Genomic DNA, 18,492 nt, shown 5'->3' on the forward strand with positions numbered 1-18,492 from the left:
ATAACTCTCTCATCGTAGTCTGTCGTATTGAGAACCACTACCCCCCCCCCCTTGTATGCTGGTTTTATGTTGATTAGGGTATCTTGTGCAAGAATTTCTAGTGCTTTTCTTTGTTCTTTTGAAATATTCTGTGCCTGATATTGTTTCCTTTCTACTAGGTTGCTAATTTCCATTTTCACGACACTTTCAAAGATGTCGACATTCTTGTCAACCATCCCTAAGCTCGGGGTAAAGTTAGATGTGGCCCTTAAACCTGAATCCGTTGGTGGTTCTCTTCCGGTCTATTTTCAAAGAACCTGCGGAGTCTGATCTTTCTAAAAAAAGACCTAAGGTCTTTTTCAAGTTGAAATTTATTAATAACCGTCGTGGGGACAAAACTAAATCCCATCTTGAGTACCTGCTCTTCTGTTATGGTCAATCTTCTACTAGACAGGTTTATTATTGGTGTAGTCTCTATCTCCAATAGACTTTGTTTCTTGTCCTCTTGTATTCTTGAGGGGCCTGGTTGTTCTGGTAATCCTGGCCCTGTTCTCTCGGGATGGGTTTCCTTGTATAGGATCCCCTTCCCCTGTTTGAGAATCCCCTTTGGGGTCTTTGTGGGCGATGATCTAAAAAATCTTCATACTCTCTATTTGGATGGGTATGTTGTAAATCTTCCCGCTGGGGTGTATCTTCTTCCCCACCGCTACTCTCAGAGGAACTGGAGAAGTTCATATGTTTGGGTCTTCTATTCTGGAACCTTACTCTTGGTCTCCTTTCCCAAGTTTGTTCTGATTTCTCTGTATAGTAGTCTTTTTTCAGAAAAGGATATATTACCTCCTGGCTAAACTTGTTTATATCTTTCCTCAGTTTTTGGGTTTTTCTGTTGTTCAAATATTCATAGTACCCATTCATGTCCTGATTTATTTCTTCTATCTTTTTTTTGGCTTCTTCCACTATGTTTGAGTCTATCAGTGTTTTTTCTAATTCCTCTATTTCCCTCTTTTCAATGAGAATGGTGCTTTGTGCTGTTTCTAATATTATTACTTGTTGATGACCCCAATTATTTTTGTCCTGAGGAAGGTGTAACCATATCCAAGGCTAAACACCGAAACGCGTCGACGCACTATTTTTATAGAATCCAAGTAAAGCCGAGTGGTTTCCATATATACGCCAATCTTGGACATTGGAAGGCTCACACGCATGATAATAAGGCTATTGGATCTGATTATCTGGGACCAACATCTATTGTTCCACTGAAAAGAAGTTTTTTTTTGTCTGTTTTCTAATCAAGTTATATGTATTTATTTTGTGATATTTGTTTTTCATGTATACTGTAATAGTTTTTCTTTATTGATGTATGTTTTATAAAAAATGTACTGTACTAGGAAAGGTGTGTATCAATTGTCTTTCAGAAAAAACTGTTTTTTTCTGAAATTTTAATTTCTTTGTGGGTTCCTTATGTTAAGGATAATACCCTGTCAAGTAAGGTAAAAGATTTATTAATAAAGAAAACGTATATACGTTACATTTCAGTTGGTGGCAAAAACAATTTTTTTAATGTGTTTGTGTCAGAGTTAAATGTTACTTGGGATGCAAAAGCATTCTCCATAAAGTTAGTCCAGGGAGACTCCCTACGACTTTGATTGTCGGTAAAATTCAGTGATCCAGGAGGCGCAGTCTCACACCAAATGTGGAAGCTGAAATAAAGAATAGGAAATAATACCACAAATCCAACTCTCTGTCAGCACATACAATGAACAGAATTTATTGGAGACCAACAAGATAATGCAAATATGTACAGCACAGAGACAGTCAGCATAGCCACTGAATGTCCAAATATGAGACGTTTCTGACAGCTTATATTGACAAAAACCGCAGGGGAAACAGAATCCTAATGCACATAGCACAAATTAAGCATTAGATATGTGTCCAATCAGGAAAGGCCTAGACTGTGTTATACCATCTATAGCTTCAACTATACTGTTGCTGACCATGTATCCTGAGTATATGGCAGCTTTGGGACTCTCCACTGTAATGCAAAGTATTAGCTCTGGTACTTTTCCATGGAAATAATTGCAACATCATAGCAAGTACCAGAAATATTTCTAACTGTAATATGCTGAAAGAAGCTAGCATCCTCCTCCGATCTTGAATCTTTCTTGGGCAAGCCTTGTGTTACAAAAGCAGCTTTACTTCTGAACCATGGAAAAGTACAAGCATCTGCTTTATGTTTTTATGTCAACTTAACGGGGACTGAAACCATAGGCATTTGGAATTACTAATAAAATTGATACTGTAAATCAGACAAACATTGAGGGGTTGTATAGCGTTTGTTGTTTGTCCTTTCCACCCTATTTGAAGGGTATACATAGGTACGTAAATGCGGGTGTCTAGTACCCACATGTACTCGTGCCTTATTTGCTTAACTAACTTTGAATGTCATAGAGGTTCCAAAAAGTAGCAGTGTGCTAATCTACCTCACTGTAAATGAAGCAGAAGAACAAACCAACTACAGAATAATTATCTTTTATATGCCTCCAACTGACTATGTAGATGAAAAGTCATCTTGTCTGTGCTGAAACATGCAATAGAGGAGGATATCAAATAGGTAATCCAAAAATATTTAGAAGGATTTCTGTCCACAACAATTATTTCAATCGGTACACTCAATTACAATGTTCGTTGCATTTTAAAAAGGTATCTTCACTTTTCACATTGGCACATTAAAATTTCTGCCACAATGCACACATTTTCAAAAAGGAAGAGTTTATGGTTTTAAGAGCATAATTAAGTATTATTTGTTTGGAAGTAGCATTATCCATTGTGTGTCTGAATGTTGACAAAGTGGTAATGGATAAACTGCAAATCATGTCTTTTAATGCCTTCAGAGCAAAAATCGTTTGTCTGCCAAAGGTAAGACAGGTGGCCCTCAGAAGGTCCCACACTAGGAACATCGAGGACTCAAATTTGTCCTTCTTGCCTCGCCTGCGAGTATTCCGGTCTGTCCCTGCTGGGGAGCAACCACCCCCGGATCTAGGTACACGAAATTCCAGAAGGTATATTTGTACCTTTAGTTTTTACCACACATTAGGATTACTATTGGATCCTGACTTGAGGTGGCTAATCATCAATTGCCGCCCACTCGGAGTAGATGAGGATAAATAGGTCCTGAAGAGATGCCTAGATCCCTATGGACTAAATAAGGCATGAAATATGTCGACCCCTTGCACAACTCACTAAATCCTTAGAACTGAGACGGGTTTAATCCTCCCTCCTCAGTCCATGACTCCTTAGTCTGTTTTTATTCATGGCTCAGGTACTCCTTGAATATACCGCATCTGGAGAATCTAGGAGCCATTTTTAAACCACACAATCCATTCTTTACTCACTACACTTAGGCACCCTCAGATTACATCATTTAGCTTCACCACAGCAAACCAAGAAGACTTCCGGCAAAGAGCCGCCCTACGGGGCATATTGGGCATTGCAGCGCCGGGCCAATGAGGAACTACGCTATGATGAAGTATGACACCCCTCAGGGTGTGAGAGGGCTCTTGCTCCTTTTTGGAGCTATCCCTGGACACACTATTTTTTCCTTTTCTTTTCTTTTTTTATTTTTTTTATTGAACCAGGACATACAGGAGTAATAATAAACAATACACATTAGATAATCTCTACACAATGACCAAGCAAAAAAGTATATCAAGAAAGAAAAATAAGCATAAGGCAATAGAATTAAATAACAGAGAAAAAATAACATTATCACTTTAACACATTAAATACAGCGACGCCTGTAAAAAACCAAATAATAACTCATCTAGGGTTACTATTGACGGGGATTGACCTAATGCCGGCTTTCCAGTTAGAGACTGCAAGCTAAATCGCCTCACCCTTTTTTCTAGCCTTTGGGCCCCTAGTAGCATAAATGGCTGCTTCAAAATTATAGACCACCAGAAAGCGAGCCAGCCACATCTGAAAGCTAGGTGGATCAACATCCTTCCATCGAGCGGACAAGATAATTCTAAAAACAGCTGTACCAATGAAGAGCAATCTTTGTTCTCTTTTGGTAAGATTAAGTGAACAGTCATACCCAAGTACAAAGAGGGTCTCAGAATCAGGAATTTTGTGCCCAAACAGTTCTTCCCAAAATGTCGCTATCATACTCTTAACAGAAACGAGCTCGCTGCAGTTACTGAACATATGAATTAATGTAGCAGGTCCCTGTAGACATCTGGGACAGAGGTCATTCTCCCTTTTACCCCAGGTGTATAATTTGGCAGTAGCATAGTAAAGATTAAATATAGTCTTGAAGAGCTGTGCCTTAAGATTTCTTGACATGAGAAGGTTGTGGGTCAATTCTAAACATCTATCAATGTCGACGTTGGATTCTCTAATTTAGTCGCCCAGCTTGTTTCTATTTTTTCTAAATCATCCTGAATTCTAGCCAGCAAAATATTATATATAACACCAATTCTAATGGTTGAACTATTCATTACATCAATGATTTCTATTCTAGATAAAGAAATAGTTGATTCTTTCGCTTTAAGTTTAGCATATACCTGTACAAATTTCAGATAGTCTCCATTAGATAATTGATATTTCATTTTTACGTCTGAAAAAGTAGTTGCAAAGCCCCTCACCAAGAGATCATTCACTGTCCTAATTCCAACCGCTTCCCATTTCCTAGAAATGACATCATACTCTAAGCCCAATGTTGCTATTGAGTGTCAAAGGGGTGTATATCCATTTATTTTCCCAATGAGCATATGTTTGGAGACATTAGACCAAACCTTCCAGGCACTTGTTATGATTGCAAACGTATTATTCTTTCTGTAACATATTGCATCTGTTTGCCTCAAAAAGAGACCCTTGGACGTCTGCCCCAGTACAAGCTCATAGATAGAAGGGATTGGACTCGTGCCTGTATCAATTACATTAGCTGGGGGGCATACAAGAGGAGACATTTGATGGAGAAAGGTAGCCCAATAATATAAAATGGCACTGGGAATGGCAAAACCACCTCTATTCTGAGGAAGTGATAATAGCTTATGAGATCTCCTGACCTTGCCTTGTTGCCAAATAAACTTGGACATGAGAAAATTCAGTGTTCTTAATATCTTAACATTGATAGCCAGAGGAATTGCTCGAAATAGGTATAAAAACCTGGGCAACACATTCATTTTTAAAAAATTACCTCTACCTATAATCGATAGGTGAAGACTGTTAATCCTGTCCAGATCCTTTTTAATATTAGCCAATAATGGGTCAATATTCAGATTAGGTATAAGTTTAACAATGGGGCTGATAATAACACCCAAATACATGGCCTTATTGGCTCTCCTTTGGTCTACGAAGATGGTATTAGCCGTACCTAATATAACTGTCTTCCCCTTATTCAAGGAGTATCCTGAATAATTACCATACTCAAGTGTCACAGTCTCTATTTCTTTAATGGCCTCAATCGGATCAGATGTAATAATCGCGATATCATCGGCATAAGCCAATACTTTTGTCTCGTATTGACCGCAAACAACCGGTCTAATTGCTTGAGTCTCCAAAAACTTTAGAATTAGGGGGTTTATATATAGTGCAAATAATAGGGGTGAGCAGGGGCACCCTTGCCTGGTGCCCCTGGATATATTAATGTAGCCAGATTCTGAACCCATAATCTGTAACTTTGCCTTAGGGGATAGATACATAGATTTAATAGATTATAAAATGTGGGGCCAAAATTGTGCCGTTGCATGACCGCCCATATGAAGTTCCATGAAACACGGTCAAAAGTCTTCTCAGCATCCAGTAGGATCATCGACATCCGGCCCCCTGTGACAGACATGGCATCAAATAAGGCAATAGCCCTACTTGTGTGATCCGTAGTACCCTTTCCAGGGACAAACCCATGCTGCCACGGGGAGACCAGGTGCTCGACGACCCGACTGAGCCGAGCAGCCATCACTTTAGCATATAACTTGGAGTCCGAATTGATTAATGAAATGGGGCGATAGGATGTAAGGTGATCAGGGGATTTGCCTTTTTTAGGGAAGACAACTATATTAGCTTCGTTCCATGATTCAGGAGAGACACCGTTATATTGTATCCCCAAAAACAGATCTTAGAGCAGAGGACAAAGTTGGTCACTCAGTATTTTATATAGGTCAAGCGTTATTTTGTCAGGGCTTTACCAGTTGAGAGTGAAGACAGGGCTGCCTGCACCTCAGTCAGAGTAATTTCTTTATCAAGGTCCTCATGGGAGGCCTCATCTAGAATTCTCGCAGTATCAGGGTTATCCAGAAGGTTATTAAGATATAGACCTGAATCACTCTCATTCGTAGTTAGGTCATCTGAATGTAATTTCTGATAATAGCGTTGAAAGGAGGAGACAATATCTGGGATTTGTGTATGGGTCTGCCCTCTATCCTGTATGGAGAAAATGTTATTGAAAACGTTCTTCTGGCGAATACGTAACGCCAACTGCTTGCCAGCCCTCTTACCACTCTCATATAAGTCTTTCCTATATGCTCTATATGTCTCGGCGGCTTTCTGACTAAGACTGGAGTTTAGTTCGGATTTTAACACTACTAGTTGGTACATAGTAGGCTTGTCATCTAGGCCCTGTGAGATCTGTACAATATGTTCCTCTTCAACTTCCGCCAACCTTTGTATTTTTAAATTATATTCATTATTCGCAAGTTTTCTAGCCCTACTTTGATAGCTGATAGTTCCCCCCCTAAGAGCCGATTTAAAGCAGTCCCAAACCACATTCCTCGGCGCACTATACCGATTAATATTGAAATATTCTTCGACCCAGTTTTTAATAAAGGTGATATACTCCTTATTAGCCAAAGGTTTTCGATCAAATGTCCATGGCCGATGTTGTTTAGGTAAGGCTGCAAGATTAATTGTAAGAATAAGTGCAATGTGGTCTGAGATGATCTTTGGGCATTTGATAATTGAGGATTGTGCAGCTAGCTCGTTGGAGACAAACATATAATCAATACGAACGTGCTTCTTGTGGGGGCATGAGAAATAGGTATATCCCGGGTCTTGATAATTTGTGTGATCCCATACGTCAACTAAACCAAAGTTATCTGTAAGGCTCTTAACAGCTTTATAAACCATATTTCTGCTGCAGAGGGGATCCACTTGATTGCAGGTTAAGTGAGATATTTAAGTCTCCGCAAACAATAAACGGACCCTGCCATGTAGCAAGCTCGAGTTCTAAACATTCAAAAATCGTGGGATCATCTTGATTAGACCCGTAGATGGTACAGATGGTAATACCAAGGGTGAGTTTGACAATCGCCCATCTACCATGTGGGTCTGTAAGCTGCCGTGATGCATCACCCAGAGAAGTTTTAGCTAGGATCGCTACCCCACGGATATTCGATGTTTGTGAAGATGTTGCTAATAAATTATACCCATTTACCCTGAGTAGTGATCTCTTAGCCCAGGGCAAATGCGTCTCCTGAAGGCATAGGATATCTACAGGGTTTAACCTAATCAATTCAACCAATCGCTGTCGTTTTCCTGCAGTCAGTAGACCCCCAACATTCCACGTTTGGATATTCAGCCTACCCATTACCTTTTAGTGCATTTTACCCCAGTAGCAATCCTAGTAATTTGTTTTTTTTTATGCCATACTTACTACTCTTTGAGTGTTTTCTTTTATTAAAGATACCATACAAACGGCCGAGATAAAAAAAACATTGTACCTCCTGTTGATAGACCTGGTTCTATTTTTAATTTTACATTTTTCCCTTCCCTACCCCCCCAGCACCCCGTACCACCCCCCTTCCCCCGACACCCCCCCAACACCACCCACCCTAAAAAAAAAGGCATACAGACTCCATAAGAGTTTGGATGATGAAAATGCAGTGTAACACCCGAACTACCACCATAGAATATATAACACACTAAACAAAAACTGGATATGACATAGCCACTAGAAGGTTACTAATTGCTACCCACTTAGATTTCTTAAGACTATAAATATTACACAGACCAAAACAGCTAGGTATCTACAGCACCTGTAATATTTCGCCAGAACTTCAAATCTGCTCCCTCACCTTATTCCCAAAAAACAAATTTCAAAAAAGTTTCCCATTCTTGTGTAAATCAATAAGATAATTTCTAGATTACTCATTCACTCTTATTTCACTCCTATTTTGTCTCATCCAAAAAAGCTTTTGCTTTAATCTCCGAGAAAAAAAATGTAGTCTGACCAGCTCAAACCACTTTCAATTTAGCAGGGTTATTCAAAAAGGCCTGAGCTCCTTTGTCCTGAAAAGGCTTGATTAATGAACGCAATCGCCAACGTCTTTCAACCGTTGCGTGACAATAGTCAGGCCGGGTAAAGTAGGAAAACTCTCTAAATGGGATTTTATGATCAGGTCTAGCTTTCTCCGCAACTGTCTGTCTCAGCAAAAAGTTTCCAAAATAGACAAGTATTGCTCGTGGATAGACTCCGGGTTTAGGAGGTAGATTAAACGGCATCTGATGAGCTCGCTGAATTTCAGCGTCCCAGTTCCAATTTGTCAGCTCAGGTAGTCACCCCTGAAACAGTTTAACCACAAACGCACGCATATTCTCCCCCTCCACTTTTTCAGGAATACCCAATATGCGCAGGTTGTTCCTGCGCTGACGATTTTCAAAATCTTCGAGCTTCCATTTGACATCAGCTAGCTCAGCTTCTTGCAACTTGATCTTTTCAGTATTTGCCATAGCCTCATTTTCGTTAGAGAGAACCCTAGCCTCAATCTCGGTTACTCTTACCCCAAATGCGCCACATGTCTTTGAAAGTTTTCTGACCACCCCTTGCATTTTGCGGAGGGCAGCTTGTGATTTTTTGCTGTCAAGGGCTGTCTCTTCCCTATGCGCTGCGATAGCTTGCAAGATTGTTTCCACGGCAGATGAGGAAAGCTCACAGCTGGAGGTATTATCGGATACTTGCAAAGGAAACAACGGTTGGTTAGACATGGCCCTGGAGTGGCCCTCTGCTGGACCCCCAACACTACGTGATTTATGTCTAGAAGACGAGATAGGTTTAGATCTTATGGTAGTGATTTTTTCAGTCTCCTCAACGCTACTCTCCTCCGAGGTTCCGGACAATAATTCACCATCAAATTCAGTCTCGTCTGACCATTCCGCCCCTGCTTCGGGCCCTGTCTCATCCGAGAACAAGTAAAATTCACTTACTTCCTTGTCCCCATCCGATATTATATTGACCAATACTCTTGACGGCCCCTGTTCTTGAGCCATTCCATTGGATAATATGGAGCCATTACAATAGTCTGACAACACAGGGGCCGGGGAAATATCATTTATAGATGGTGAATTCACTAGGATACCTAATGTAGATTTACTTAAATCAGCACTGTGGGGAGTGTTACCAGAGACACTTGATAGATTACTAGATGCGTCTTCTACCACAGTTTTTTTTGTACCAGCTTCACAGAAAGCAATAGGTTGCGCCTCCAACCCTTGTTCAATACTCAATTTCTTTATAGCCTCTGTCGTCTGTACAGTCTCGTCATTTCCATCGGTCTCCCCAGATACAATAATCATACCTGTAGTTCCAGCGGGGGATACAAGCTGATCTTCAAGTGGCACATTGGTAAGACCCACTTCCAGGTTGTTTACCCCTTCTGTGCTTTGCATACTTTCCATGGTTACAGGCTGTGGGCTGGGAGCCGGTGTTTGTACTTTATTTTGTATCGCTGAGTTACGCTGCAACATATCCATCACAGTTTTGCCTGGAGTAGCTGAGGGACATACTCCATCTTTGGTTAATTTCCTCCTCGAGGCGAGCGCCTCCTGCCTCGAAGAGCCGTCCCAAGCTACAGGCTGCTGCTTCTTTCCCTTCGTTTTGCCAGTAAGGGAAGGAGTGTTACCTGTCCCGCCCGCATTCCTGGGTTCAGTTCGTTGCTGCCGCTCCATTTCCTCGCGAAGGATTTTAGCAGCCTTGGCCACCCTGGTTCATGCTGCGGCCGCAGAGATTGCAGAGGCGGTCTTAGGCGGCATGGCTAGTGATCCGACCTCTGGGATGTCCGCAGAGCTGGTAGCAGGGATTTTAAAATGTGCTGCTACCGGAGGATCGGCTTCTGTAGCTGTTCCTGAACTGCCGCTTTGAAACGACGGGAGAAGCCGATGGCGGGGAGCCGAGGAAGAGGCAGAAACAGAAACAGTAAGTATTTTGAACGCTGCCCAGCCGATCAGCGTATAAAGTGTGGACACCGGGAATGAGTCTGTATGGGAGGGCTCCGTATTCACCAATACCATTTCAGGTCGATTTTGAGTAATACAACGTGCAAATGTACCCCTTTGCAAATAAGTCATTCTAAGGTTTCTCCTTCTTTTTTTATTTTGGAAACTTCTGATCGATGAGTGGGGGCTAAGGTAAGCGGCAGCTACATCCCTCTAGTAGCGGTGGAGCTCGGGCTTTGTGCTGCAACACGGTCTTACGGCCAGACCGCCATCTTGCCTCCCAAGTATAGACACACTATTTTTTCCTATCTAGCACCTGTCTGCAACTGACCATCTTGACAAGACTTGCCACCGTTCTCTTCCCTCTCCGCCCCACCCCTCTTAGGAACAATATATCCTTTTCTCTTTAAAGGTAAATCAAACACAAATTTGATTATATGTTGCTTATTTGTGTGTCACATTTCATTTACTCAAACTTCTACATTAGTGTTCAAAAGGCTGCATCAGCAGAAGCAAAAATACAAGTTAACAATATAATTGCAAAATGAACATTTTAATACATACATAGAAAGATAAAAATTTCAGAATAGCAAATATGTATACTTCATGTGTTAAAATACACTTCTTTAAGCATCACTTACAATGAAAATAATGGTAAAGCTAGTACACTTTCATGAAGATCTGCCAACCTTATATATTCTATTGAATGAGCCTCCAGCGACAGAATACTTTCTCTGACAGCCCAGTGGAGAAGGATCCATCAGAGGAAGGACACACACTGTCCGTCCTGTTTAGGGTGGACAGGACCTTTTTTCCTGTCCATCAACACAACGACAAACCTGGTAGTGAGTTAGTGGAAGAAAACTATAATGCCCTCCACACAGCAGAAAACTTCCAATGTGGGGGGGCATCAGTTTTTGTTTTTCAGAAACAAAAAGTCATAAGTTTAGTGGACAGCCATCAAAATAAAAAAATTGACATTAAAAGGGACACCTGAGATGGCTTTTCCCTTCACTGTTTAGAAATGACTGCTGGACCAAAGATCATCTATAAATTTGGCAGGCAGTAGTCCATAAGGGTGGTAGAGATAAAGTCCTCACCCACCCGTACAGACTGTACTCCACCGACCAAACTTTTTCTTTAATGCCCAGTAGAGCCCACTACGGCGGGCTCTTAGGCTATATTAGTTTGTGCAATGCTGCACAGCATTGTGTGTAAGGGATAGAGCAGAAATGCGCCATATTTACAAAGATATGGAGCATTTCTGCTTTCCCCTTGCACTGGAGCACTATGTGCTGCCTGGTGCCAACGCAGGCACCTTGCGCCATAGTGCGAGTGTGTTTGTGTTACGGGCAAGATTTTTTTTGTGCAGGAAGGAATACCTTTATGCACAAAAAAAATCCTTATCAGCATATTCCTTTTTTCATATGTGCTGCAGAATCCATCTGTCGGGTAGGGGCACCCTTTTTGTGCAAACCCAGCCTTACAAGCATTTGTAAATCTGGCTTTGTGTCAAAATACATGGGTGGATACATGGCAACATCCATGCTACGCCCATCTAATGCCTACCCGACACAAAGTAACGCAAGGCAGCATTATGTGCTGTGTTGCATTACTTTGTATTTACTAAACCACACATAGCCATAAAAAGTTGCTTTGTGTGGCTTAGTAAATGGCAAAAATGATTTTGGATCGGGCTGTACCACAAAAGCGATGCCCCCGTGATGCAAAATCATGTTCAATCTTGTCCCAGAAGTCCATCTTCCATCCCTCAACATAAGATCCACCTAATTTTTTATATTATTAAATATTATAAATATTTATAAAGTCCATCTAGTGACATTTACAGCAATACGCCATATCTATCATTGCTAAATTCGGCCCTCACTATCATTTGGCCGGAATTCACTGGTAAAGATGATGGAACATGAATTATCGACCAGCTCAGTGTCTTTATCTCTGAATCCAGTCATTACATGTAAAGGGGCCTGATTTACGAATGAATTGTACATACACCTTCCCTACTTTTAGGTTGCTTATTTTACGTCTTGATGAAGACTCGCTTGCTTGGGCCGTAAACTCCACACCTTATATCTGGATCGAAACAGCGACTGCATAACCATAAGAATCTGGATCAGTTTTTTCACATCTTCCTAAAGACAGATGTGCCTTGAATAAACCAACATCTCTCTATTATATGGACATTATGCCAAACATGTGAGACCTTTCTCTGGACAGACTTCTCATGAGTTTAACTTAGCAGCAAGATTCCTTTGAATTGTTGAAAGTTTTTGTGTTTTTAACCTTCCAATGTATCTTCTCTACTCCTTCACATCACTTTAGCTCCGTAATCTACAAGCACTTTTCTATGCCCCTATAAAACCTTTTAGCATTTATTGCATACTAATGATTTTTTCAATACTATATAAATATAAAAAATTGAATTGATTTTCAAAAAATATATTCAGTTGTTTTCTTTGCTCTCTCTCTTAAATATGGATTATGTTTCATGCTATTACAATATTGATTATTGTTTTATCCTGGCCATTAGGACCAATTTTATTTTTATATCCATATGTTCACAGCAGCAGCTGTGAACAAAGGCAAACATTGGAATGTTGGAGCTCCGGGCTTTTACAGGCTATTAGAACATTGGAATGTTGAGCTCTCGATTGAAGACAAGGGAGTGCTCTGGGCTTCTAATGCCTGGTAGAAGACCGGAGTTAAAACATTCCAGTGTTTGTTCACAGCTCTTGCTTCAACCCCCTTGGACTATGTGAGACCTTTGTTTTACAAATTAGAACATACTACCCTCTCGGGGTGGAATGTTCTAATAGCTTTAGAGCCCTCAGTAGCAGGCTCTACAAGCCATTAAAGGCGCACTCCCTTGTTAAAGACTTTCACCTTCAGCTCAGGCCTTTAACACTGGAGGGGCCTTTAATGGCCGCAAGAGCCAACTACGGAGGACTCTAAGGCTATATTAGAAACCCGGAGCACTCCATTGTCTTAAATGGAGCTCTCAACATTCGAATCTTCTAAATATAAAATGCCCCAGTATTTATTGTTCAAATCACCAGACAATAATGGCAATAGCAGCCATATTTAAAAAAACAACAGCTGTGTTAAGCTCAGAGCCATCTCTTCTTTATCTTACTCCTAACTTGCCCTAGAGATTATTGAGAAAGTTAAACCTTTGAACAATGGATCAGATGGACAGGTGTGGAACAGCATGCTTTGTTTTCAGGATAACGGTGCCATTCTAATTGTGAATACTAAAGCATATTGACAGCATTTTGTGGATAGAGCATCTGATCATTAAAAATACAATTTGATGTCCCTAATTCTAAAGAAATAATCCTTATAAAACAACCTTTATTAGATCTAATTTTTTCAATTAAACTAATGAAATATGTATTTGAAAAAGGTTGCTATATCATGGCAGTAAAGAAATATTTACTAAATCATCTTTTAGGAAATTATCACTAATGAAATGCCAATCTTAAATCGAGTATGAAGAGCTTACTTCAGCAACTGTCTCATCATAATACCTTCATACAAAGTATGACTTAAATGCATTTGATAGATGCCTTATTTTGATGTTCAACATCTCTCTGAAATGGTCGCCCATCAAGAAATAAAAAATAGGATTTATGACACTGTTCAGAAATGCTATAGGCCTTGTAATCACATAGATGGAATTAATCATGACTATTGTACAGTGAGGTAGTGCCAAGGACTCCATCCTTGATGCTATCCTGATGTTACGCATGATGTGATATGGGGTAAAAGTGATTGAAAACAATATGATTGCCAAAATGACCAAGCGGAGTGGTTTTTCGAGGGAAGGCACTGGGGCTAGATCCTTATTTCTCTTTTTCAGCAATAAAACAATCTTTAAATAAAAAAAGCAAATTACACATAAAGGCACAATGAACCCGATGAAGGATAGGCAAGTGCTGTAAATGAGACTATTTCTTGGATCCCCAGAGCTTGCGTAGCTATGGCAATTTCCATTGTCGCTATTGTTCTTCAGCCCAATGAAGGTGAGCATTGGTACTAGTTCAGCTGTGACCAGGATCCAAACCCCAACCGAGATGAGAATAGCCAATCTTTTATTCTGGAGAACGTGTTTCCTAAAAGGGTATTTAATCAGCATGTATCGATCCATGCTAACACAAGCGAGGAAAAGCACACTTGTGTACAGGTTGGCATGTAATAGGAATCTGTTGCTTCTGCACATTATGGGTCCATAGATCCAGGTTTCATTGGCATAGCTCTCCACCAGCAAAGGGAGTGTGCAAAGGAATGCAAAATCGGATAGACAGAGGTTGAACAGGTAGATGTTTCCAGTTGACCAATTCTTCATGCCAAATATGTAGGCCCACAAAACTGTTCCATTTGCAAGGACACCGAGAATGAACTCCAGGGTGTAAAACACTGGCAAATAGTATTTTTTCAGCAACTGATCTAGTCTGATGCAATGGTCATATGTTCCATTCTGAAAAACGATAAGAACAATCAAGTTTTAGATTTTTGTTTTATTGTAATCATCATCAAGTTTATTTTGGAAAATGTACCCCATAAAATATTAAAATATATAAATAGCATACAAAAAAATAGCTTTAATGAACAACTCAAAATCAAATATAGATGAAACACTATGTATGGCTCATGGTTTTGGTTCTTTACAGTCACTATTTTTTATCTTGATTGCTTTTCCACAGAGATCTTGCACATTAAAAAAAACTGCTTATACCAATAATACATTCTATAGGGGAAACAACCCCTAGAGAAGCGTGGCTCAGTGGTTAGAGGCTTCCAAAAGTCAATTGATGTAAATCTTAGTTTTTCAACAGGCAGATTAAATCTGATACCAAAAGGGAGATATATTACTTGCATATGAAGCTATAAATGCAATGTAACCAACACAACAAAGAAAAACATTTGTATCGCAATTTTATTTACACATTCATAAAATGAAGAGAGGATAGAAAAGGGGTGCTCAAGTGGTAAGGAAAAGAAACTCAAGACACAAAATTTACAATAATTATATACAACATAAGGGCAATTTGTATTGCACAAGCAAAGCCTATCCATACAATTCTATATACATTATTTCACAAGGGAAAGGGAATAATGGTAAAGGCTTGTTTTAAAAATTAAAGGGGGGGGGAGCCCCCCCCTTTAATTTTTAAAACAAGCCTTTACCATTATTCCCTTTCCCTTGTGAAATAATGTATATAGAATTGTATGGATAGGCTTTGCTTGTGCAATACAAATTGCCCTTATGTTGTATATAATTATTGTAAATTTTGTGTCTTGAGTTTCTTTTCCTTACCACTTGAGCACCCCTTTTCTATCCTCTCTTCATTTTATGAATGTGTAAATAAAATTGCGATACAAATGTTTTTCTTTGTTGTGTTGGTTACATTGCATTTATAGCTTCATATGCAAGTAATATATCTCCCTTTTGGTATCAGATTTAATCTGCCTGTTGAAAAACTAAGATTTACATCAATTGACTTTTGGAAGTTTTTGTCTAGGACCATCTTCTTGTATATACTATTACCCAGGTCCTTTGACTTATTGGGTGTACCCCATTGTTTTCAATGATCAGTGGTTAGAGGCGGCAGACCCGGAAGCTGAGATCGGCCGTGGACCAGGGTACGATTCCCCGCCTCGGCGGGTCCCGGGCTAAAAAAAAATTCCACGGACTCGACAATTCTCGCTCCGGTGCCTACTCGACTCACGGGGACACACTCTGCGTCTCTGGGCAATAGCTTGCTTAATCTCCACTACGGCCCCTCGCGGCGGGATGCCTGGCTTTCACCTTGTGGATACCCTGCCGGGGTATCTCACAGGGGAATACCAGGACGGGTTCCCTAAGTAAGCGCCTTGAAACCTTCGGGTGATACGTGCGCTATATAAGTCGAATACATTACATTACATTTACCCTTACAACGCAACTTCTACAACGCACTACCATTACAACAAAACTTTTACATCACAACATCCATTACATCGCATGCCATTACAATGCAGCCATTACAACGCATGACACTACAACGCATACCATTACAACGCATGTCATTACAACGCATACCATTACAACACATACCATTACAACATATCCAATATTTACCCTACTGTTGCACCCCCTGGAGTTAGAATAGTAATTTTTACCCCTACACTATCCAACACTTACCCTACTGTTGCAGCCCCTGGAGTTAGAATAGTAATTTTTACCCCTACACTATCCAACACTTACTCTACTGTTGCACCCCCTGGAGTTAGAATAGTAATTTGTACCCCTACACTATCCAATACTTACCATACATGCAATGTAATGTTATGCGTTGTAATGGTATGCGTTGTAAATGTAGTATGCGTTGTAATGGAATGCGTTGTAAAGGTAGTTTTTAAAAATTCGTTGTAATGGCATGCGTTGTAATGGAATGCGTTGTAATGGATGTTGCGTTGTAAAAAATATGTTGTAACGGTATGCGTTGTAAAAGTATGCGTTGTAACGTCATACATCCATTCTATAGTGTCTTATTTTAAGATCCATAAAACAGATCGGTGTGGTCTTTGACATAAGCTCAGGCAAATCACAAGATATATAGGTCATTTGACTGTGTTTATATATTAATGGTCTAGTGGCCTATTGCGGTTCTAAGAATGAAAGACAGTTGTCATAATACATTTGTTATTCCAAGTAAAAAAATATATATATTACACAAACCCGCCTTTGTCACAATCTCTATTTAATGGCTGATATTTCTGTTCTGCATAATCTTGACTGTTTATTTGAAGACTAGTTCTGGAAGTAAGGTTGCACAATTTTAACTTTAGCTGCAGGGCCTGGTGGTCTACTACAGATACATTCAAACTATATGGTGTTTCTTGGGATTCGCAGTTCTCTGAATTTTGAAAATCTTGTGGGATTTGGTTAAAATATTTGTGGCAGCTGGTGTGAAGGGTACAGTAATCAGCAAGTAGTGGGATTCGTGAGCTTGAGATAGTAGTGAAGGCCATGTCTATGTAATATCATTGAACAATGGGCTGCAAAATGCAGCCTCATAGGAGTATATATTTTACAGAGCCTGGGCAGAGTTCGCGGAGTTCTGCTACGCGGAACTCCGCGAAGTGCAAAACAACCTCCACCGTGCTACTTGGAGCTCCGAAAGAGGTGGAGTGCATTGCATAAATGCTGTTCACAGTGATTTTCAGTGCCAGGTGCTTGTCTGCACTGTGCAATCATCGCAAATGGCACCAGGCACAGCGCAAGAGGGCGATGCTTCCTTTCTGCCGCTCAAGTTGATTGTGGCAGCTTTCTCAATGGAAGTGGACAGTTTCACAACGCGAGCGGTCGTGATCATACGCGACCACTCGTAGTGACAAATCTAACTGCCTGCGTTGAGAAATCTTGCCGGGAAGCTGATTCTCCATGCTTGTGCTCGCCAACTTGATGTTGATGATTGCAAACAAGGAAAAATCTTGCCGGGATGTGGATTTTCCTTGCTTGCACTCGCCAACTTGACGTTGCCGAGCGCGAGCGAGTACAAAAATTGTGGACCGATATGTGGAGCGAAGTTTTTTGGAACTCCGTGAGCTCCGCGTAACGCGGAGTGTAGAAATCTTCACAAACTCCACGAGCGGAGCGTAGTTTACTGCCTAGACTTAGTTCTGTCATGAAACTCTCGGACATGGGTTGCACACAATTGACTCAAGATTCACTGAAAAATAGTGGGTCAGCACTACAAGGAACTATTTGATTGGAACCTCCAACAGCTTTCAGTGGAGGAAATATATAACTTGTACTTTATGGAACAGTATGGAACTGTAGGGTAGTGGATAAAGGCCTTAGCACAGGGGTCTCCTACAGGTTGATCATGAGCTACTGGTAGCTCACCGACCCTCTGAGAGTAGCTTGCGCTGCAATTTAATTATTGAGACTTCATTTGCAATTTTATTTTGTATCCTGTCATTTTCTTTCACAACTATTAGCCCTTTTTCACAACTAATCAGCCCTTGCCTGCCCTCACACAAACCAGCTGCTCTGATTGGCTGTAGTGAGCTTAGCTGGGGCAGGCGGGCTGAAGAACATGACTTTTTTCTTCCTAGTCACGCGCCACCTACCTTTTCCAGGCTGACATTGCACTTTGCATCATCTTCCACTGACTTGGGCCTCCCGGAGCAGCTGTGAGGTAGGAGGGTCCCCTGACCCTGAATGAGCCGAGTCACTGGCTAAAAAGCACTCAGTGCTTGCACGGCCTTTTGATTTTAGCGTTGTCTGCCACTGCACTT

At 40.6% G+C, this 18,492-nt stretch overlaps 1 protein-coding gene across 1 annotated transcript; it reads right to left on the reverse strand.

The window, feature by feature from the left end:
• Positions 1 to 13,153: 13,153 nt before the first annotated feature.
• Positions 13,154 to 14,689, reverse strand: SUCNR1 (succinate receptor 1; the record flags this gene model as incomplete). The annotated part of the gene is made up of 1 exon (XM_078665465.1): positions 13,154 to 14,689. A coding segment is annotated over one exon (954 nt), but the record flags the coding sequence as incomplete, so codon positions are not given.
• Between the last annotated feature and the right edge of the window lie 3,803 nt (positions 14,690 to 18,492).

This window comes from Lissotriton helveticus, chromosome 11 (genome assembly GCF_964261635.1).
Source record: "Lissotriton helveticus chromosome 11, aLisHel1.1, whole genome shotgun sequence".
Taxonomy (NCBI): Eukaryota; Metazoa; Chordata; class Amphibia; order Caudata; family Salamandridae; genus Lissotriton; species Lissotriton helveticus.